General features: G+C 36.1%; 1 protein-coding gene across 1 annotated transcript; it reads left to right on the forward strand.

The window, feature by feature from the left end:
* The first annotated feature begins 1,951 nt into the window (after window positions 1-1,951).
* ngfb (nerve growth factor b (beta polypeptide)) lies at window positions 1,952-22,079 on the forward strand. The gene is made up of 3 exons (XM_081380587.1): window positions 1,952-2,134; window positions 19,493-19,605; window positions 20,602-22,079. The coding sequence occupies exons 2-3, from the start codon at window positions 19,530-19,532 to the stop codon at window positions 21,210-21,212; spliced, it is 687 nt and encodes a 228-aa protein (XP_081236713.1). The 5' UTR covers window positions 1,952-2,134; window positions 19,493-19,529; the 3' UTR covers window positions 21,213-22,079.
* Window positions 22,080-24,126: the final 2,047 nt, after the last annotated feature.

The following is a 24,126-nucleotide window of genomic DNA, read 5'->3' on the forward strand; positions in this document are numbered from 1 at the left end:
TCATTATAAATATGTTTCATTTTTGGAATTACCTCAGGATGTAGCAAAGACTTTGGAAATCCTGTGCAAGTACCTCTCTGAATCTGTGAATCTGTGTGTCATTTCACGCAATATTGTATGAGTTGCATTTATACAACAGTTCTGTTTCTCTTTGTTTTATACTGCTAATAGTGATGTTCAGGTGATGTCTGCCACGCGGTCTATCTATGGCAACGGCGCTAGATTTGTGACTGATGGTGTCACGTGTGAAATTCCAGTGATTGCTGTTGTCTCTTCGTGTTGTTTTGGTCTTCAGCTTGCTATTTTAAGAGGTTAGCATATGCGCTCTGTACAATCCTTCATCAACAAACACAAATCACAGAGGGTTTCAACTAGTTGAGTCACATTTAACTTAACCATATGCAGACTCAAAGGTCTGGGAAGAATTAAATTTCTACGCTTCAAACAGTGAGACGAATTAAGTATAGAAGTTTTAAACCTTAGTCACTAGCTATTAGCTAATTTGGCTGCTCTGTGATATGAGATTCCAATGGGGTTTTATAATGGATTTTTTAATTGATGAGTAAAATAAGGTCTGTGGTAAACATATGTTGACAATACTTGCCAATTGTTATACAAAATAAATTACACACACCAATATTGAAAACATGAGGGGCTGTTATGTTTATTTAAAAAAATATGTTTCTAATAAGGAACTAGATAAGAACGTTTGGGGTGTGAGGGTGTGTGTACTTTATGTTGTAGAACAAAACATCAAACTATTGCCAAGTTATGTTTACCACAGACCTTATTTTACTCATAAATTTAAAAACCCCATTATAAAAACTCATAGGAAAATCTCGAGGGAACCAGCAGCGAATTAGCCAAGTCAAGTCACCTTTATTTATATCGCGATTTATACAATATCAGTTGTTTCAAATCAGCTTTACAGTGATAATAGGAAAATGATGCATTTCGTCTGTTGTTCAGCTGAAGCCAGTTCAGTGTTGAATTGATTCAGTTCCGTTGTTACTAAATTAGTTTGTTTCATCAGCTCTGCAAAAAATGTTCTCATACAACAGCGTCAGTACAGTCAGATCAATAATATTGTTGAATATTAAGTCTCCCCAACTAAGAAAACCAGAGGCCACAGTGACAAGAAACCCAAACTCCATCAGGTGACAGAATGGAGAAAAAAACCTTGGGAGAAAGGGAGACTGGGCCAGTCCTCCTTTGGCCAACGAACGAACGAACGAACGAACGAACGAATGAACGAACGAACGAACACAAGTATCATCTGAGTATCATCAACATATGTTTATTATTGATACTTGTTTGCACCACTCTATAATGATGCATTGCTTGTCCTCTGATACAAAATTCCTTTTTGGTTGACCTCATATTTTTAATATTATTCAATTTCTAGGATCTAATGGACACTTTTCACAATCCAATCAAATGCAAATGGATAAAAGCCCTCTATTTTTTTTCTCCTTGAATATTGTGTTGCACTCAACATTCATATTACTCTAATATTAGGATCATTGCACATTTAATGGCTTTTCAAGGGATCATTCATTAAAAAAAATTGTTTCATAACATTCAGAATTTCAATATTTTCCTCTACTGCATGGTATATCCAATTTGGAAGACTTGAAATAGAGTTGGTTTAACTACTTTTGTTGTTCTTTTTTGTGTTGCGGCATAAATTACCATATTTCTTATATGGAAAAGAGCAGATTTGACTTTCCACAGAACATTTCATCAGAAGACAATCATGCAGGTTTTGACCAACCTGGGTGAGTAAATAATGAGAGAATATAATTTGTTTTGGTGAACCGTCCCTTTAAGAATTGAAAATTACTTTCTTTCCATAGTAAACTAAAAGCTGAAACCTGTCAGGTTTTAGGACCTGTGGATTCCCCTTCCACAGAGGAGGCACTAAGACAGGGGACTTCTGGCTCTAACTACCACAGCAATCAATTTCTCAACAACAGGAGCTGCTTCGGACTGGATGACAAGAGCATTCTGTTTCCCCAATTCAGGATTAAGCATTGGAGCTTTAATATTGGAATATTTAAACATAAATATATAATCAAGGCATCATCTGATCAACTTTCTGAAGCGATAGAGAGTGAAGAAGAGGAGCAGAGAGGTAGGACAGTTTGACACATGCATGCATATAATACTTTAGAAGTGAAGTTGTGTCCATAAATTGTGAAGTCTTTGTGCCCATAAAAATAACAAACAAATATTGATTTTTAGTTTAACCTTAGTCCACTTTTAAGCTTTAGACTAAACTCTGACCTGGACTGATTAATTTAACATTCTTGTGCATAATCTTACCTTGTTTTTATCTAAACTATTCTTTTCTGTACTTTATACAGAAAAAGTCAAATTTTTAAAAGCCAAAGTGTATGCATGTAATTGTATGTAAGAGAGTTTATGACAATACCTATATTATTGGCTTAGTTCACAGTCTTCAGGGGTAACCAACAATCCCATTTGTCCTTTCTTTGGGGGGCTTAACGGATCTCCCTCCCTTTAAACTTCAGGATCATCAGGTTACCATTGCGATACGGGCCATAGCAGCGCTTTCAGCTGCAGCACACATGCACAAAACCTCTACTCACACATGACTCATATTACCTCAGTCATACACGGGTGAGGCTGTAGCATCAGGTCAGACATACCTTTCATATTTTTCATATCATGGAAGTCTGCACAAACTGTCAGCGCTTTTTCTTTTTTTTTAATGATTATTTCCTCTGTGTTGTAAGGCAGCCATCTCAGTTACCTACATCACTCATTACTGATTCATGAGAACCAGTCATTACAAGACATAATATGTGCAGTACAGTATACACATGGAAGCCATGAAAGACGGCCTTTGACATCAGCATTCTTGTGAAGCAAATTTTTACTTTTTGTAAAGACAGTGCAACTTATAAATATCAAGTGTTTAATACTTCTATTTTGAAGGTGTTTTTAAAGGAATGGTACACACTAAAAATAAAGTTGCTGCCTTAAATTTGTAAGTACATTCAACATGGATGTTTAAGTCAGTTCAACTAATATTACATTAAACTGACTTTAAAAATGAGTATAATGCCGTTCTCTTGCATTACTTCAGATAATGATGTGCTCAGAAATAATCACTGCCATTGGGACAAACGCTTTTTTATACGTATTTTGAGTCTGTGCCAATGTGGGAGTATTTCATAAACATAGTGAAGAGTGTGTATGGTCTTTAAAAATCGCAATTGACGTTTTTTTCCCACAAAACGATCAAATAACCCTAGGATGTAAAAAACTATCAAACCAACAGATAAGACTATCGATATACTGAAAGTATGAGGAGCTGTTCATTTCCTTCTGATAGGAAACCAATGAAATACTATCAGCATACTTTATGAGGGAAAGATTATCATCATCACACTGTAATTCATTAATGAGAACAGTACTGGAGAAAGTACACAGTATTTAAAACCAAGCCGTCAGACATGATATTATTGATAAAGCTGAGGTCGATCTTTTAAAAAATCCTTAATCCATGAAATCATCCAGCTAATACCTAAATCATAAAGGCGCTTTAAAAGAAGATGAGTTTGGACATTATTAAAAACAGATGAGAAATCCATGAAGAGAATTCAATTGTAAAAACTAATAAAATATGTCTTTATTTATTAAACCCTGACATCATTCCAAACTCTTAATAACTTTTTTATCTTCCGTGGAATGCAAAATTTACTTTGTAATGTGTTTGTAATGAATGGGAACTGAAGTACGGTGGCCGAGAGAGCTCAAAGATGTTTTCTTAATTTGCTGGGTTTTTTAGCGCAATTTTCCACCGGACAAAATTGCGATTGTTAACTCATGATTTCTGTTCTGTCTGTGTGCACCAATCTTGCACTTCTATCTACTCCTCAACCAGACCACCTAGAGACTTCGGGTTTTCGGCATTATGTTAAGGAAGGTCTAATCTCGGGAACGCACAAAAAAAATCCAGGAAAAGATTTACTATCTCTTAGTGTTGTGATCCCATGACGTGAGAAAATTGCGCTTAAACACTCACCGAGTTTTTATTACTTTTTTTCTTTCTTCTGTTTGCATGTGTTTTGTAAAGTTGCAGCATGTTGAGCTCTCTCGGCCACCGTACTGGAGTTATCTAGTTTCAAGAAGGAAAATCAGCCATTATTGACTTGAAGGATTTGAAATTTTTGTAATTTTCACAGAAAGCTATCATATGACTTCAGAATACTTTTTAGTTGCGCACGAGTCATGCAATATGGACCACTTTATACTTACATTTACTTAATGTACTTAATTTTTTATTTTTGGTCACTCTCATTAAAAGTAGACAATAGAAAATAGTGGCCTGCATGGTTAAATATTCACCTTTTGTGTTCTGCATAGTTTGTTCCACAGGTTTGGAAATGGCATTAGAGTAATTATCATTTTTGTGTAAACTATCCCTCTCTAAGCTAACTTGCATTTCATGCTGTTTAACCAGATGTTTATTCGGGTCAATTGCCACATAGCAAGCCAGGTTCATGGACTCTGATGTTCTCCAGACACCTGACATACTTTTAGCTTCATACTTTGAACACAACAGGTTGTCTTCTGCCCTTTAATGAAGATCCAATTTCTTGTGCCATTTCTCTTTTAGAAAGGACAGTGTTTGGGTAGGAGAAGCCGGTCCTCTCAAAGCCAAGTGATCTGTACTATTGGCTTATATTCAAGGCTTTTTAAGGCTACTAAGCCACGCACACACAAGTTTTGGGAGTGAGAATAACTGAAAAGTAAATTGTTCTGTGTGTGTACAAAATACAGGTGTTACATCTTGCATTTGAGATGGCTGAAGTAGTGATAACCATAGAAACAGTTTGGCTTCTCAAGGTTGTAAACAAGAACATGGATGTCATCTAAATTGAAGCAACATTAGCTGAATAACAGATACTACCGTTAAAAGAAATGAATACTTTTATTTAACGAGAAAGCGTTAAATTGATCAAAAGTGACAGCAAAGACTTTGTCAAATAGATGATGTTCTTCTGAACTTTCTATTCATCAAAGGCCCTGTTTACACTTGGTATTAAGATGCGTTTTGGTCGATCGAATCTCCAGTGGATGAGGGAGACACATTTCCGTTCACACCTGGTGTTTTAATCCGTCTCTTTTTCGTCCACTTTCAACCACTTCTGTCCTGATTTATTTAAAGGCAAGGTCTGTATTTAGTCTTCAAACCAAACTTGGGTCTTCAGGCAACAAAGTTTAAATCCTGTCTGGCTAGCGCGCTTCCTGTAATTTTTACGGATTAAGTCAGTAGGCGGAGAGTAGTGGATCTTGGACACATTCGACCACATGAGCGTTTACACTACGAACGCGATCCGGTCTAATGCGTTTTCGACTACCTCTGGAAGTGGTGGAAAGTGGACAAGCTCAAACGTTTTAGACCCCATTTGCACCTGTATTTAGCGTTGTCCACTTGTGATCCGATCGACCAAAACACATCTCAATACCAGGTGCAAACAGGGCCAAAGAATCCTGAAAAAATTTAACACGTAGTCTCCACAAAGCATTTAAGCAGCACAACTGTTTTCAACATTGATAAGAAATGTTTCTTAAGCACCAGATTAGCATATTAGAAGTAATTCTGAAGGAACATGTGACACTGAAGACATAAAAATTCAGCTTTGCCATCACAGTAAACAGTTATATTTTTGTTGTAATAATATTTCACAATATTATTGTTTTTACTATAAATCCAACCTTGGTGGGCATAAGAAACTTCTTTTAAAAACATAAAATCTTAACGATCACAAACTTTTGAATGATATTCTTCAATTTTTATCAAACTGGTTTTTAACATAAATTTGAATAAGCCAAGATATACATGTGATTATATCTTCATAGCATTGCACCACAGACAAGCTGTCACAAAGATGGTGGTGTCACTTTCAGAACTGTAAGGTTGTAAAATGAGTTTTTCAGTTTTATAAATAGCCGAACTCTGTGTAGTACAGAAAGAGATGGAATACTCAGAGAGGAGTGACAACCGTAATTAGCTGCAGTATCTATGTGGACATTGTAAAATCAAAAGCTGCTTCCCAACTTCTGTCCATATGCTTTGAAATGTTTATCGGGAACCGTCAGGTGCTTTAAAATTGGCTGTAACTTTCAGACTTCAATATCTGCCAACACGTTCTTGCAACAGGTAAAAATGTCCATTTGGCCTGAAATTCAAGAACTGAACAAAAGGAAAAACTTGACTTGCTGTCTTCCCATAGACCCTCACAAGATACCATTCTCTTTGGGATTTAAGTCCACCTGCCCTCTTTCCCACAAGCGTCTGGGGCTTTTCAGAGGGGTTTATGGTGTCAGCCTTGAGGGGGTTATTGGTGGTGACCCTGGGGCTTCCTCCTTTGAGCCAGGGATTACCTGAAGAATAACAAGAGAAATGGGGCGAAGAAATCTGCAGCACTGTGAAAGCAAATACCCCGAGATCGAGAGGTGAAGGGGAACTGAGAGGTGATAATCAGAGCTCAGACTAAATAGAAATTAACAGCTGGATTTGCAGTCAAAATGGTTTCAAGAGGTGTTTGAAACATGGACTGAAGGGGCACAGAGAGGGAAAAAAAACTTTGTTTACCGTATAATAAATTTCAAGCATGTGCTAAATGGGATTCATGTGTGTTCTTATGAGTTATCAGCATGGTGGAGTGGAACAGGCAAGGGTAATTTCTGTCTTTCTTCCCTTTGAAGAACAGCGACTGAGCTTTAAAGTGTCTTAACACGTGGTTTCAATTCAAAGGCACTCCAATAAATATCACTCTAAATGTATGCCGTCAGTCCCCATACAGTTCTAAATCGGATTTTTGATGTAAACTATCCAGCATATTTACCATTTCTCCTCCAAATAGTTTCCAGAGATACAGGTGTTCGCCCGTGAAATATTCTCTGACACATCCTTTTATGCCGTGCTCTGTAAACTATTGGAACATGTCGGAGGCCTTTTCATCAGGCTTGGATCGCCGCCAGCTTCGTTCGCTCTTTTCAACCTGGCTTCAGGGAGCTGTGTGTTTAAGGACTTGAACTTCTAATTCCCCTGCAGTTTAGCTTTCAAACCTGACATAACAAGCTCTTATGCAGTTGCTACAATTGGGTTGTCATGTCTTGCTCTGTGTTAATGATGTCAGTGGAATGCACCTGCAGGGAAAGAATTATATCTGCAGCATTATATCTGAAGAAGACAAACAAGTAACTGTGGACAAATTAGTAATAAAAAAAAAAAAAAAAGAATAATTTTTTTTTTAAATCTATTTTATTCAGCAAAATACATTAAATTGATCATAAGTGGCAACAAAGGCTAAAATATACAGTATATATATATATATAAGTGCTGTCAAATTGATTAACCGCGATTAATCACATCTAACAAAAGTTTGAATATATACTGTATATGTTTGTGTGCGTGTGTCTGTGTGTATGTATACACACACACACATGTATGTATATATATTCATGTTTGTATGTACTATATATACAAAATGTTATGTCAGACGCGATTAATCGATTCAGCCCTATTTTAAATAAATGCTGTTCTTTTGTACTTTCTATTCATCAGAGAATTTCAAAATTCCTGTTTTCAATGTTGGTAATAAGCAGCAAATCAGCATATTAGAATGATTTCTGAAGGATCATGTGACACTGAAGACTGGAGTAATGATGCTGAAAATTCAGCTTTGCCTCACATGAATATATATATATATATTTTTTTTTATAAATTTAAAAGTAGAAAACTTATTTTAAATAATAATAATTCACAATAATAATATTGTTATATAATATTTCACAATATTACTGTTTTTACTGTATTTTTAATCAGATAAATGCAGCCTTGGTGAGCAGAAGAGACTTCTTTCAAAAACATAAAAACATCTTCCCAACCCCAAATTTTTTGACAGTAACAACAATGATATTTGTTTTGTATAATCTAATTAATTAAATGCTTAACAGATCAAATCTAGTTTATTTTAAACTTGATAGACACAAACCAAAATATTAATTATTAAGTCTCATACAAACACATTACATTACACATTTTACTCTTTTTCTTCTTCTTCTTCTCTTCTTTTTTTGTGGCTTTCACCTGCAAACAACGTAAAGCTGTCCTGAACACTTACATCTTCACAGTATAGGGGCCAATTTTGTTTTTTATTTATAATAATGTAATATTGAAATAAACTTCAGACTGCATGCAGCTCGAGTGCATTAAATAAAGATTTCACTCAAGTTGTTAAAAGTTTTTGCACTTTTGAACCCTACTCTATTGGAGTATAAACATCTTTACAGTCACAACAAGTGTATACTGTCATGCTGCCCAGCCCTCATTTCTACTGTAAGGGTCAATTTTGTGGTGTATACAGTAATTTGATCAGACTCTTCTTCGCAAGTAGCTGTTTAATGGTTGTAAATCAGTATTTTTATGTGGTTTAACGATTATCCCAGCTCTTAACAAGATATTTTGTTTATTACAGGAAGACAGTGAAAACTCACACTCTCTTGCACACTTATATTATAAAGTGTTTTCTTTTCCGTTCATATGAACAGGTCTTTCATTTCCTGCTTCAAAGGTGCTGTAAGCCATTTTCTTGGAACACTAAGAATAAAATGGCCCTATTATCTGAGAAATCACATTGGTCTTTGTAATGAAAAAGAGTCTGTGTGCATTCTTGTGGTGCCATCGACCAATCACTGTTGGCATGACATAATTTCCTGTGCCTCCAGAGTGATTAGCCACATGGCATTCAGCCCATAAGCAAAGATGGCAGATTTTCAATCACGTACTTCCAGGGGTGCATGCTGCAGCTGAGCCATTGAGATGAATGGGATTGCTAACAAATAGCTAGCTTTCATCCAGTTTGCTGACATGTCTGCGGACAGTGGGAACGTGGTTCAAGCAAGATGACGGAAGTTAGCAAGACAGCTGAAATCGCTTACAGCACCTTTGAAGCCCTGTTTATTTTACTTGTGGAAGAATGATCTTTTCCACTGTGACAAGAATTTATTTTCGCCATCCTAACATTGGAACAAATTTCAATATTTAGAGCGGTGAGGACAGTTGTATACATCCACCATGAAGCACAGTGTAAATCAGAACATCTGTGGGAAATGTGATGTGAAAAAAACAACAAGAGCAGGGATTCATTTGCCATAGGACCACTAACCACGCAGCCTCAGGCTCAGGGTTTGTGGACCGCAAAGCAAAGCCAGGCTGTTTGATTATGACAGATTCTCAACATCCTTGCCCCTTCATTTTTTTCCAAATGAGTTTTTGCTTGTGACTTGTTGATATATAATATAATTGACTCTTTTGTCAGCGGCATAGCAGCCATTAAAATGGCTTATATAGAAATGACTAAATTTGCTCCTCTTATTTTTTCGAAGATAATAACTATAATCATTTTTTTTTTTTTCTGTCTGTCCAATGTGAAGAAAATATCCTGAGCTGTGATGTGGAAGGCATAAATCTGTTATTATATATATATATATATATATATATATATATATATATATATATATATATATATAGATAGATAGATAGATAGATATAGATATAGATATAAGGTCATGTTTGTAAATGAGAAGTGGTTCTCAAACAGTTTACCTGGATAAATAAAGGTTAAAAAAAAAAAAAAAATATATATATATAAATTAAATAAAAATTACACTATCTACTAGTAGGGGTTGAACGACTTCAGAACATTTTTTTAAAGGCTCACTGAAGTGCCTTGAAATGTGCAGCGTTATTCAATGTGTTGACATAATTTCCTCTGAAACATGAAGACAGGACCTCCCCTTTTTTTAAATAGCCATTAGCATTTAGTTTATATCACAGCTCAGAGCCGTTGAGATCGGTAAAGCCGCAGTTTCCAACTAATCTCTAACCGTTTCTCCTCCTAATCTCCTCCATATTGCTTTAAAATATAGCATTCTGTGCAGACTTCAAATGGGTCCGATAAGTTTTGTGGTCTGCGCCAACTCACAGATATGATCCGCTCTGTGCTATCGTGTCTCTGGACCGGAGCAGACTGTGTGTGTGCGCTGCGGCAGTTCGCGTGACACTAACGTAAAACCAGACTTCATTTGCCCCAATGGAAAGCATGTTCACACTCTCTGAATAGTTCCCTATCCCCTATATAGTGCACTTTGTGCCATTCATCATGTAGAAAATAGTAAATGTGTGAACAAGTGACCGATTTCAGCCGCAGCTTCAGCGTCGGGGGCGGGACACTTTAGATTCTAGAAAGTATTTGATTGGACAGAAAATCTGATGAGAAGCTGAAGTTGCAGAGTGATGTCATCAAAATCATTGATCCATATTTGCGGGTGAGAGTGAGAGACTGTAAGTTTTGAATGCTGATATCTTCTAAATGCGAATTTTTTCAGTGTTTTGGAGAACACTTGCTTATAGATGACAGTAAGGCTAACATAGTTATACTAAAAACCAAAAAACTTGCTTTGATTTCATGATGACGTCATCAATGAACAAATGAGCCTGAATCTCGAGCTGAGACTTGAACGCGGGTTGCCTTGAGCACAGATAGGGCATCTGACACAGTGCTGCACACAAGGCTATTGCTCCTACAGAACAGCTTATTTTTATCAGTTCTTTGTCTATATTTCTCACAAATTTCTGATTGTTCTAAATCATATACAGATACAATAGCACAGTAAAGATTACATGTATGTGAATGCATAAGTGAGAGAGAGATTGTGTGTGAATTAATTCTACCTGGCAGGGTCTCTCTATTAATAGTGAAGCTTTGGGTTTTAGTTACTAAGAATTACATTCTAGAACTTTTCAGTTTCAGAATCTATTTTATGATAAATCACAGAACAGTGTTGACAATACATTTCAGCGCTACTGAATGTTTCTGTGCACGATCTGCACGTGATGTGCAAGCTACTTTCAGTCTGTGTGTGTGTTACAATGCAGCACGCATTAGTTTAGAGCGGCGATTAACTTACGTGTACAATAAACTGTTTAAAATGTGCATACACCCAATTTTGAGCATCTGAATGGTATAATCAAACATATCTCGTGGAGCGCTCCCGGAGTATGCATTTATTTGTCATTTTAACTGTTGGAAACAGTAAAAGTGGGCTTAAAATATTTCTTATCCTGTTGCGCCCTCTATAGGCCATGATCAGCGACTAGTCGATGTCAAGTATTATTGTTATGATTAGGAGTAGTAGTAGAGCCCTCAATAAAAACAACTATAACATAATGAAATGTTTTCAGCTAATGGATAAGTAAGGGATAATGTACATCCAGCCGGTGGTTCTCTCAAAATAACCCCCGACAGGATGAAGAGGATCAGCCTGAAGGGGGTTATTTTGAGAGAACTACCAGCTGGATGTACATTATCCCGCTTATTACACGGCTACTTGCCACATAAGTAAATAATTAGACACGAAATATTGATCTGTGTTGAAATATTTTATTAGGTCTTTAAACGCAAAGCTTCCGCGGAGAGAGCAGTTGCAGCGCGGCAAGTTCAAACTAAACAGACATTTAAGAGATACGGTATACAGTCATTCATATCACTTATTACACAGCATTTCGCCACATAAATAATTATGGGGATAAGATTTATTGATTTCAGATTAAACTGTTTTAAAATCATACCTGTTTGAATCTCATAATCCAACAGCGTACAAAACAATAGTCACAAAATGGCAGCAGCTGCGTTTGTATGAGTCCACGATACTGGGTGGCATAATTAAATAACTGTACACAAAATATTGATTCGACTGAGTTTGAATATTTTATTAGCTCACCAAACGTAAAACTTTTACGAAGAAAAAACTTTCCTAGCGAGCGTATAGCGCTGCTGACTTCAGTGACCCGGATGAGCCTGCGTTATCTGCTTTGAGCGGTTGTTATCTGGGAATAACTTACCGCTGGATGGCGCGATTGACCAATCAGAATCAAGTATTCCACAGAGCCGTGTAATAATTGTTGTTAACCATTACCATAGTCCAAAATGATGTGGTCTTACACAGTTTGACAGCTGAGAGATAATGCAGAGATCTTGTGTAGTTCACATGCAGTGGCTGCCGAGACCAGTCTGTTTCTATGGTATATCACTAGTGTAGCCGTAAACAAGTCCGAGGCCAAATCTCACAAATCCCTAAGACCAAAGTATCAAGTCTGCATGCCAAAAGAGTTGCTCTTACTCTAAAGAAACATCATGCACAAGTGCAGTCTGTACTCTGTCACGGTAGATACCAAACATGGTTTAAAGCGAGTGATGAGACTGTCCAGGTGAAACCCGTGAGCTGCGGCAGTTTCTTTAAATACCTTTCGTGTCTGTGTTCTCCAGCCATAGAGTGAGCTGTTTTCGTGACTGCAAGGGTTAGAATGTCCAAGTGTTTATTCCAGGACCATTAACAATTCATTCCTAACTATTTCTGATGTCATTTCGCTCTTTTACTGGCATCCAGAGCCTTATTCAGACTTGCTTGTGAAGTCGCTCCTCACCTGCCAAAAATTTGGAAACAATGTAAATACTGTATGTCTTTTGTACTGGCAAAGGTCTTCTGTACTGTTTTCAAAGATGAGACACTAAACTATTTGTGCTAAAGCATTCAGATTCAGAAAATGCAATCATGTGTTCGTAATGTATTTGTGCATTCATTTGAAAGTTGCTTCAGATAAAAGAATAATTATTAATGTGGAGGAATTAATGTGGCTTTAACAGATGGAAAAGCCTGGAATTTGTATTGTGTATTATACCAACAGGAACATTGTTCCCTAATAGATTATAACTTAATTAGGTCCTGTATATGTCCACACAGACATTGAAATTGTTGTTAAATGCGCTACTCATAGGGAAATATTTCAGCTTATTCCTAAACCTACCAAGACCTCCTGGTTCTGGTCAAGAGATCCAGCACATCTGTTTTAGATTGAAACAGCCTGACAGAAGCGGTCAGATTTAGGTATCTTTGACTTCATGCCTGCGATTTCCCCACAGTTACTCAATACCATAATTCAGTAATTGGCGAGCTTTCACCTCCACACAGAGAAACAGAAAGGGAGTCGAAAAAATAGGACAGCTGACAGTTGGTCTAAATTGCCTGCTATTATGCTTTTTAAGACAGCTTCCGCAAAATAACGTCCTGAGGGCAAACGAGACAAAATCCCGGCCTCTGGATTCCAAGCAAGCCAGAGCTAGCCGGCAGCACGCAATCCTACTCAAGCATTTGCTTGGCCTGGAGCATCAATTCACTGCAATTATTCTTTTGATCAGCTTTTGTTTGTTTTTTTCCCTTTTCTCAATTATAGTTGTTGGTTAAGTAGCTGACTGTCAGTTTGTGCAAGCATATTAACTAAAACAACATGATTTATAAAACTTAAGACATTTGTGAAGTGAATGGATTCCCAGACCAAAGCATTTCTTATGTTGTTAGTTGTTTTCCACATGATTCCTTTTGAGATAAATTTGTTTTATTCCATATTCTTGGTGGCTCCCTACAAATAATTTGATTAAAATATATAGAAATATGTATATATATAATCACAAGTAAGATATTTTTTTCTAAAAACCTAGGTAGGCCTATATATTTGTTTCTAAAAAATCTGTTTAAATTTTTTTTCATTCTTTTTTTTTCATTAAAGTATGACCATCATGCATCAGACTTTGTCTAATGTTAAGTATCTGATGGAGACAGATGTTTGAATACTGTGGTAGGTGAAATCCAAAACACTAAAATAATGGTTTGCATTGCGATTTATAAACTGTCAGAAATAGGGGTACAGTAGGAGTCCATTTCTGTCCCCCAAGGTACAATCTACACTAACGTATCCCATAGGGCTTATTATTTGACCTCAAGGTACATATATGTACCGTTTCTTTTAAAGGTTAAGGTACAATATTATACCCTTGAGGGTACAGCCCCAGTGACAAGCCATTGTACCCCTAAAGGTACAAATATATACTTTATTTTCTGAGAGTGTACATAATATGAAAGCTGAATAAATAAGCTGTATGGTTTGTTAGGATAGGGCAATATTTGGCTGAGATACAACTATTTGCCAAAAAATCGAAACATTGAGAAAATCGCCTTTAAAGTTGTCAATTTATGTTCGTGATTGTGCTGCATTCACTAACAAAAATAAATGTTTTATGGTAGGTAGTTCACAAATATCTTCATGGAACGTGATCTTTACTTAATATCCTAATGATTTTTGGCATAAAAGAAAAATCGATAATTTTGACCCATACAATGTATTGTTGGCTATTGCAACAAATATACCCGTGCGAATGTAGTCCAGGGTCACAAATGTAGTCATTACTCTTACAGTCATTGATTCCAAACACAGTCAGTGATTTTATTTTTGGCAATTTAGCCCTTTTTTAAAATACCTTCTCATGATTTTATGTAGTGAAACGATTTTGGATAAACTTAGAAAGTGTAAATCGTTCACAGTGTTCACAGTAAAAACGATTACTATAACGATAACTAGTGTCCACACCAATGCATGATGTTGTTCTGTTTATTCTGCTGCTTTAAAGCAGGATGGATTCTGATTGGCTGTCAATCTTTAAAAATCGTTCTGAAAGTGATTCCAGCGATATTGTTCCTCTCCTCTATGCCGTTAACGTTATAGTTGTGATGTGGACTCTGCTGTTCTTTTATATTTACAACGATTTTTGGAACTATATATTTACCGTTATAGTTATTGTCCTTGGTGTGAACGGGCCTTTATACTGGCAAAATTGGCACGAATGTCTTGTTGTCTGTCCTATGTGCATGTAATTCAACATTCGAGCATAGTTGTGTAAATACATTTAGTCTGCCTCTCTGTACTACATTAAAAAGTCACTCAGTATTTGTTGCTTAGATGTGGCTTCAATGCAGAGTAAAAATCAGCAATGCAGCCATAACTCATAACTCAGCGAGGGGCCCCCGCACGGGACTGTCCCAAACGCCTGTGCTTTTAATGTTGTCCAAGTAAATGATGTAACTTCTGTTTCTCATTGAGGGAATTTGTTGAGATTGTTAAATTACGCAGCTGCTGGTTCAGAGAAGTGCAGAAGAGATCTGGCTTTATGCTTGGGAGATGTGAGATATATTTTACATTGATGTCTTCACATTTCAACACGGCTATATCTCTGGTGGGAAAAGTCAACCTGTTTTCTTTAGTCTGAAAAGTTGAGTCTCAGCAGTGTTTTTGTCAAGGAAACATCAAAAGATTCTCATTATGTGACCACTGATGTGTTTGAAATGTTTACTGTTCACCCACATGTTACTTTTATACACAATGAAAACATATCTGCTAGTTAATGAGTTAAACAGCCATTAATGAGTGACTAGCATTTTTATAGATGCTACTGAATATCTGTTCTGTGTTGTATTGAAATTGTTTATACTTTTACCGTAGGCCTATATACATTTTGCAATTTTCTGTGTAACTGCACTTATCTTCATATTTAACCTTAACTGGGTTAAAGGGTTAAGAGTAACTGGATTAAGATGAACTGGGCATGAACAGTATGATGGCAGAGAGAGTTTGGGGTCAGATGAGGGACTTCAGGCCAGTGCTGTGTTCACACTATATCTTCACTCTCAGAAAACTCAGTAACAAAATAGGGCACACATTTTCCATATTGCTTATTCACAGGTTTTTTACCCCTATTTTGAATTACGCATTACATTGTGTTGTGTTTTGGGGTTAAAGGAAATGTCTGTAAACTTAACTGATAATGTCATGGCAGAAAATGACCTGCACTTTTTCAGTTTTTCTACATTTATTTTTCTTATAGTGTGGCATTCATTGTGTTTTATGCAAACATACACATTTAGTTTACTGTGGTATATTAAATGGTGTTGTTGCAAATGAACATGTCACCACAGTAACGTTATCTAGTTGGCTGACAGATTAGGTTCTGTCTAAATGATTTGTGATAGTCTTGGAAGCATCATAGCATTGGTAGAAAGTTATAAACAAATGAGTAATGTTTTGGAATGTATGTCCTCATTTTCCAGAAAAAATGCATTTATAAATTACAGCTGTAATGGAGTTACATTACAGCCAGTGTTGCAATTTAATTTGCATAATTTCCAGTATATAATATAAATAGATTATACTATACTTTTATTTTTATTTTTATTTTTAAATAGTTTGTTGTAAATAGTTTGTTATTATTCAATGAAAAATAGATATTTATTGTTAACTGTGTGTGTGTGTGTGTGTGTGTGTGTGTGTGTGTGTGTGTGTGTGTGTGTGTATATATATATATTATTTTTATTTTTTAACAATGTATTCATTAATAATTATGCTACTGTAAAAAAAAAATGTTTTATCTGTAAGATTTTTTATTTTTTTAGTTTCTAATGCTCACCAAGGCTGTATTTATCTAATAAAATTGAATTACAATTTTAAAATGTAAGTTATTTCTGTGATGCCAAGCATCATTACTCCAGTCTTCAGTGTCACATGATCCTTCAGAAATCTTATATGCTGATTTGCTGCTCAAGAAACATTTCATCTGGAATGTTGATCTCTCTTTTGATTCGTCTCTCTCTATTTTATTCTCTGAAGCTTGTAGAAACTTGATTTTTGCCATTTCTGTTCACCACTGCAAAGAGACAAAATGTACGAGTTTTAGCCGGTCCTGGGAGAGGCTCAAGCAACTGTCGGATACAATAGCCTGAACACTGTGTGCCACACACACACACACACACACCCTCTGGCTACTCACTCGGATGAGCCTGTCCACAGACGACGAGCAGGTGCTTCATCTTGATCATGTCGGTCTACTGGGTGGCTCTTTCCAGAACACTACATGCATTAGTGTGTGTACTTCAGGACTGTTTAACTGAATGAAATAAATGACAGATTCTTTTCATCCTTTTTGCAAATACTTATCCTAAAATATAATTAGGTGGTTAACTAATGAACTCCATCCAGGAATTTCCATCATGATAAATGTATCTGTTTCAGTGATGTCACACTTAATCATCATGGGCCTCAATGGCCAACTGGTGTCCAAAATGAATGCCGTAGTCACGGCTGCATTCATACAGTGATGACCTAAATATTACTCCATCATTCTGAAAACAATAACTAGTTTTTTTGCATCTTTTGGAAAGAGGGCTTTCCCAAGATCTTTATAAAAGCACACCTCTCATCAACGAGCTGCATGATATCATTTATGTCTGTGGCATTATGTTACTCATCATAGTTTAATAAGTACAGTAGGGTTAGGGGTTTGGTCATCATACATGTGTTTATGGTTTGTGAAATGATATCTTTGTATAATTGCTAACAGCATGTGTGTGAAGGTACAATAGTGTCCAGTTCTATATCCAGAGCTGATTATAATTCCCCCATCTGGATTCATCATCGTCTGTTGTCAATAACTTCAGCAATAAGTCTTTTACACCCTCTCATAACAGAGCTCATCCAGCCAGCCATCTGGATGTGTGTATGAGAGTGTGTTCGTGTTCATTATGTCCTTGGTTGGTTTTATTAACAACCATAAATTTGTCAGTGAAACATTGATAAATTATGCTGGCAATGAAATACTGTACTTAAATCATTATTTTTATTGTCTGACTTTTGTGCAAGCAATAACTGCCTTTAGATAAATGTTCTTTATATCCTAACATATTTCCCCGTGCAACTATACAACCCATTGTACTAATACTGCCATCATATTTATGATTTCCTTCCGGCAGGGCATAAAACAAGTGGAAAATCTTATGGAATTGCATAGAAGCAAGGACCCGAGCTATATCTAGAAACCAGAAAATAATAGAGACTAGGGCTCTGTTTGAGGAACAACCCACAAAAGCCTAGCATTCACTTCCTTTTCCTTTAGAATATGTAAACAACATTTTACAGGTCTCTTTGTAACAAGTTGTAATATAATAAAATACATATTATATTTATTAGCTATATATATGTAATGGTATATATTAAAAATGTATATGTAATGTTATATATTATAAAAAATAATTTGTGATAAAATTTTTAAAAAGACAAATAAGTACCTATATATGAAATTCATTCTAAATTAATTCTACATTTTTAAATTGTGATATATATATATATATATATATATATATATATATATATATATATATATATATATATATAACACACACAGTATGTATGTTATGTAATGTGATATATTTAGGTATTAATTTGTAATAACAGTCAAATTATATATAAAAAAATTATTAAAAATGTTGTAAAAAAGAAAAGAAAAAGAAGCTAGTCAAATGAAACCTGTATTCAATGAAGTATGAAAAATACCCAGATGAAAAACAAAGGTTCAAATGTTTGTCATTTGAACCTATGTTTTTCATCTGGGTGTTTTTCATACTTTATTGAATATAAGTTTAATCTGCTTCTTTTTTTTGCAGGAGGGTCCGAACATGCCCGCCGTTTCACCTCATCCTAAACCATGATGATTCTCATTTTATGTAATGCTATGTGACAGCTTCTAGTGAACCTATAGCACAAGTCTTCAGTGTGCACTAAAGCGGATGCTGTCTATGCATGGACTACTAGTCCACAGCACAAAGCCATGCTTCATCCATGAGCTCTGCCACACATGAGTGCTTAGAGAAAGCTTGCCCTCCAGCCGCTGGAATCCATAGCCCTGTGGAGGCTGGAGATAAGGCCGGGCGTATGTGCGCTTGGGAAGGGCTCACGTTACACGCTGAAACTCATGCCACCCAGGAACTGTTACCATATGAAAGCAGACTGTTTTGAAAGGAGAGTACCGCCTGGCTCGGCTCTTTGTGTCAGCGTGATAACACCGGCTATGCCAGACGGAACGTGTTAAACTGTCTCTATCACAGCTAATGAGTTTGAGGTCAGCAGCTGAGGATTTCTTAGACAAGCCACACAGAAAGGCTGTGCGATCCAAAGCAATTTACTGGAGGTTTGTGTATGTTGTGGCATGCGGATGGTTTGGGTGTTTGGGCGTTAGTTGATGTGTGTCACATTTGGGGTTTTGGTCTGTCTTGTTTGTCTGCGCGCGTCACGCTTGAACAGTAATTTGACAGTGATTACTACATCACTCACAGAAGATGTTTTCATTGACTGAAGCTTGGCCTATGATGTCTGAAATGTGCCTGACTTCATTTCACCAGTGGAAGGAATGTATTTGGACAGATGAGGTGTTTCTCCCTGTAGGAAAGAAATAAGTCATTGGAGTCATCTTTTTAATGTGAGAAATGTTTCTCCTTGACAACAGTGAGACGTCATTGAGAGCAAGTTTAGATTTTTGTCTTCAGAAAAAAGGCCGAATGCGTTGAACTGGTGAATCATTTTTGTAAATCTGCTCAAATAAACTGATTCACAAATAAACTGATTCACAAGAATGAATCGGGCTTTCCAATGCTGCATGAGCATTATGTATTCAGTAAATGGTAATTATATAAAATTATAGCTTGCTTCCTATTTTTTTCTACCTCATTGCAGAGGAGCTGGAAGCAGAAGATGCCACGCTGGTCTATACATGTACCATGAGGAGCACAGGAGATCTACGCTAAAGACAGACAGGAGAAAACAGTTCACCTGGATACATTTCACAGGTAAACATTCTTTCTTTCAAGTACAAGATTACTTGTATAAAAAGCATATAAGTCTCATATTTTCAATTGAAAAAAAAAAAATCAATGTCCAGAAACCAAAAACTATGCCATGGTAGCTTACAGAGGTTCATTCAGGCTGTGCTGAAACACATGTATGAGGCATTTCTACTGTTAAATATAATGTCAATTATATCTCAGCTCCCAGATTCAATGAAAAAAAAAAAAAAATACCATAACGTCTTTTGGACATGTAACATGGTACTACCATGTTTTTTGGACATGTACCATGTTAATACTAAAGTATTCTTTGAAGTATTCTGTGATTTATGTAATATTACCAATATGATATCATCAGTTCTGTCACAATATCCAGTTTAGGAGACTATTCTTAGTTATTTTTATTAAAAGGTTTATTACATTGGATAATGGATTCTTAAAACTGATTAAACTAAACCAATTTTCAGCTGCAGATGGTCTTATATATGACACCATCTGCAGCTAAAAATCTTTTTTGAATATTTCACTGTTATTTTATTATTTAAATATATGACCATCAGTTCAATAAATATGCATTATTTTCAATATATTAATTGGCCAGTATTAAAAGGAGATAATTTTTCAGATTTAGACAGTAAACTTAGTATAAAACAAAAACAGTTATCCATCTACTTGAACTTTTTCAGTACTTGAAAATAAGAAGTGCCTGAAAGAAATGAAAGAAAAAAAAATCTCACAAATATTTCAGTATGTAAAATACTAGATTGTAGCTTTATTGTGAAGCTGTTTGTGGAAAAATACGGTTTAGATCTACAGATGTCAGCCATCATATAGTTTATCTACCATTCTTTAGCTGCCATTATATAATTACTGGATACCCATAAAGCATCTGTGCATCACAGTGCAGAAGAAAATCTGAAGAAATTTGGCATCATATTTGTATGTATGCTACTGGTATTATGTGTGATCAAACCTAACATGAATCTGTGCCGTACTCAGGTCACGTTGAGCCCATGCGGTGGTCCATGCTTGCCCTGCTGCTCTTGTCCTGCAGCCAGATGTTTGCCCAGCGCCCAGGTGACATCTGCTTACAACACAACCACCACGGAAAAGATGTCACAGCCATCCCTGTGCCAACCGTGGATCCCAAACTCTTCAACAAGAGACGGTACCGCTCGCCCCGCGTACTTTTCAGCGAACACCCCCCCGACTCGGAGCCCACTGGGCACCGGATGAGGAGCAGGACGAAGAGGAAAGCAGGACCGCCTCAACACCGCGGCGTTTACTCCGTCTGTGAGAGCGTCAGCACATGGGAGGGGAACAAAACCAAAGCTACAGACATGTCAGGCAACGAGGTCACCGTCTTGCCTGATGTCATCATCAACAACTCCAAGAAAAAGCAGTACTTTTTTGAGACGACCTGCAGCAGCGGGCGGACCGGAGGTTCTGGGTGTTTGGGAATCGATGCGCGCCATTGGAACTCATACTGTACCAATTCGCACACGTTCGTGCGAGCGCTGACTTCATTCAAGAACCTGGTGGCGTGGAGACTCATAAGGATCAATGTAGCTTGTGTGTGTGTGCTGAGCCGAAAGTCTTGGAGACAATGACACACTGGCTGCTTCTGAATACACCAGCAAAAGCCTTATGATATCAAACTTGATATTCCAAATTCCTCCATGGGATGGTGGACATTTTACTTGTGCAAACCGTTAATGATAACTTGTGACATAAAATATACCATCTAAGGAGGATATTGTCAATGGAATGAGTTGGACTTCAGAGTTTGTTCTTTCTGTTCTTTTTTATGCATTTCTGTCTTTTTAAAATAATTGTTTTCTTTTGCAGCAGTAGGCCTACCTGAACATGTACATACATTGTTGTGTGTGGTAATTGTTATTTATTAAACTGCAGCATTATTGTCAAGTTTATTGTGGGTCCTTAGTGTGCATATTAGGACGTGGATCATTTTTTAAAGCAACATTCTGGGTTAAATTCAACCTAAAATTAAAATTGTCATGATTTACTCTTACTTGCAAACTTCAGTACATTATTTGTAATTGCATTGACATTTTGTCCTGTTTTTGTTCTGTGGAAGAAAAAAGCCATACAGGTTTGGAACGACATGAGAGTGAGCAAATGATGACAGAATATGTTGTTAACAAAAGTGAACTTAATTTTTTCCTAATACATGTTCCTTTTATTATAGATTGGTGCACATTTTTCCAAAGCAAAAAAAATAATACTGAATGAATTTCATTTTTGGCCCCTCCAACCACTTTTTCAACATATTTTCAGTCTTGCCAGTCTCCAATAGTTCAAAAAGTCATGGGCCCAGTTGCAAGAAGTGTATTGTCAAGGGTTTTCTTAATTTAAGGGATTTCTTGCAACCAACTGCTGGCCTGCATTTTGTTTTTGTTGAATATCTTGACTCTAAAATTCGTCACCTTATCAAATTAAAATGGTTTGGAAATGGTAAAAAAAAAAAAAAAAAAAAGTATCTTCTATGATACACTTAGTGAAGCCTAGTAGATAACCATGCTTAAAGGGGTGGTTGATTATGATTCCACTTTTCTAACTCTAGTTAGTGTGTAATGTTGCTGTTTGAACATAAACAACATCTGCAAAGTTACAACGCTCAAAGTTCAAAGCAAAGGGAGATATTTGCTTTTAAAGAAATTGCTTTTTAAGGACTACAACAAACTGCTGGTAGGGACTACACAAGCTTCCTCTCGGGTTAGTGACATCACCAACCCTAGAATTTACATAAACCCCGCCCCTGAACATGATTTATAGATTATCAAGACAGAATATGCTAATCAATGACTAGAAGATCTACACATAAATTCATCAACTAACCATTCAGAAACGTCCTGTTGTATTCTACATGTTGTCACTTCTTCAGTCTCTCCATCATTGTCTGACTCCGATTTGAACATAAAAGGCTAAAAGTTTAGAAATTTTCAGTGCATGTCTGTGTAAAGTAAAATGACATAAACTGTTGAAGCTCCGTCCCCCGTGCTGGGAGCAAAAGCTCATTTGCATTTAAAGGAACAGACACAAAACGGTGCGTTTTTGCTCACCCTCAAAAATGTACAACTTCAACATGTTGTAAAATGTTGTATAAAAAAGCTGTATAAAAATATCTGTGGGGTATTTTGAGCTAAAACTTCACATACACACTCTAGGGAAGTCTGGAGACTTGTGAAAAGGGCATTATACCACCACTTTAAAGGGACAGTTCACCCAAAAAAATGGGAATTCAGTCATTATTTATTCACCCTGTTGGTGTTATAATGCCATATGACTTTTATTTTTAAGACCCCATATGACTAATGTCATATTTTCCAAGTGTTCCGAGGGCATATGATAGGGTTTGGTGAAAAACACACCAACATTTAATTTATTATTTAGCGAAAATCCTGCACAATTATTTTGGTTGTATAATCATAACACTCAAACATTACATGTTAGCATGACACTGGTTTGATAGATTTGCTTATCACCCAGCTAAAAAAAAGTTGGGGTTACTCTTTATTGGTAACTATTTTTTAGCATATACCATATTTTACCACTTTATTACCATATTAATAACAGTAAAATATGCATAATTACATTAAATTAATCCTCAACCAAACCCTAATCTAACCCTAACCCTATAGTAAGTACATGTTGTTAATTATTATTACTCAGTGCTTAAATATATAATTACACTGTAACTCACTGACTCCTTAAAATAAAGTGTAACCCTTTATTTTAAGGTAACGTAGTTACATCAAATAAGTAGTGACTAAGTAATATTAATTAACCATGTACTTACTATAGAGTTATGGTTATGGTTTGGTTTAGGGTAGTTACTAGTAATTATGCATAATTTACTGTTACTATAGTAGCCTAAGTACATGTAACGTGTAACTACGTCACCTTAAAATTAAGTGTTACCAAAGTTAAACCCAGTTAAACCTGCATTTGGTATTTGTGCAAGAATACCAGTAATAGACATGTAAGGAAACCAGTGATTATGTTGGTGGTAGTGTTAGTGTATAACCAGAACTTTATCTAGCGAGAAAATTAGTTCCACCTCAAAACCTCATAAATTTACTTCATGCAAGTTACTATAACATAAATTACCTTTATCTTTTTGCTTTTAAATGTTGGCCCACTAGACTTCAATTGTAATTGCTTTACTATAAATATTTGATATTATTTTTTGAACATTAAGGAATGTCCAGATTATTTTCTGTGGTCACTGAGCACATGCCAAGCTGCTGACAGAGCCTAAATTGCATTTAATCTAGCATATTCCTTTAAATATTTCCCAGTGTGCTTGAAGCCCAAAAAAGCCATTGAACTTTCCATAAACGACCTCAGTTTAAGCTTTCAGGAGTTGAGTTTTTTTTTTTCTGGTTTTGGTGTAAAAAAAACCTGTGACTCAGACATGGCCTTCAACCATGTGGCAGAAAAACTAAACGGTTAGGGCAAATTTTGTCAGAAGCTTTGAGTAAGCTGGAGATTTTGTTAAAT

The sequence above is a fragment of the Scardinius erythrophthalmus genome (genome assembly GCF_964197995.2).
Source record: "Scardinius erythrophthalmus genome assembly, chromosome: 12".
NCBI lineage: Eukaryota > Metazoa > Chordata > Actinopteri > Cypriniformes > Leuciscidae > Scardinius > Scardinius erythrophthalmus.

Coding starts and splice junctions, on each gene's coding strand:
- ngfb (XM_081380587.1), top strand. CDS start 19,530: ATGTACCATGAGGAGCACAGGAGATCTACGCTAAAGACAGACAGGAGA. Junction 19,606..20,601: donor CACCTGGATACATTTCACAG/GTAAACATTCTT, acceptor TGCCGTACTCAG/GTCACGTTGAGCCCATGCGG.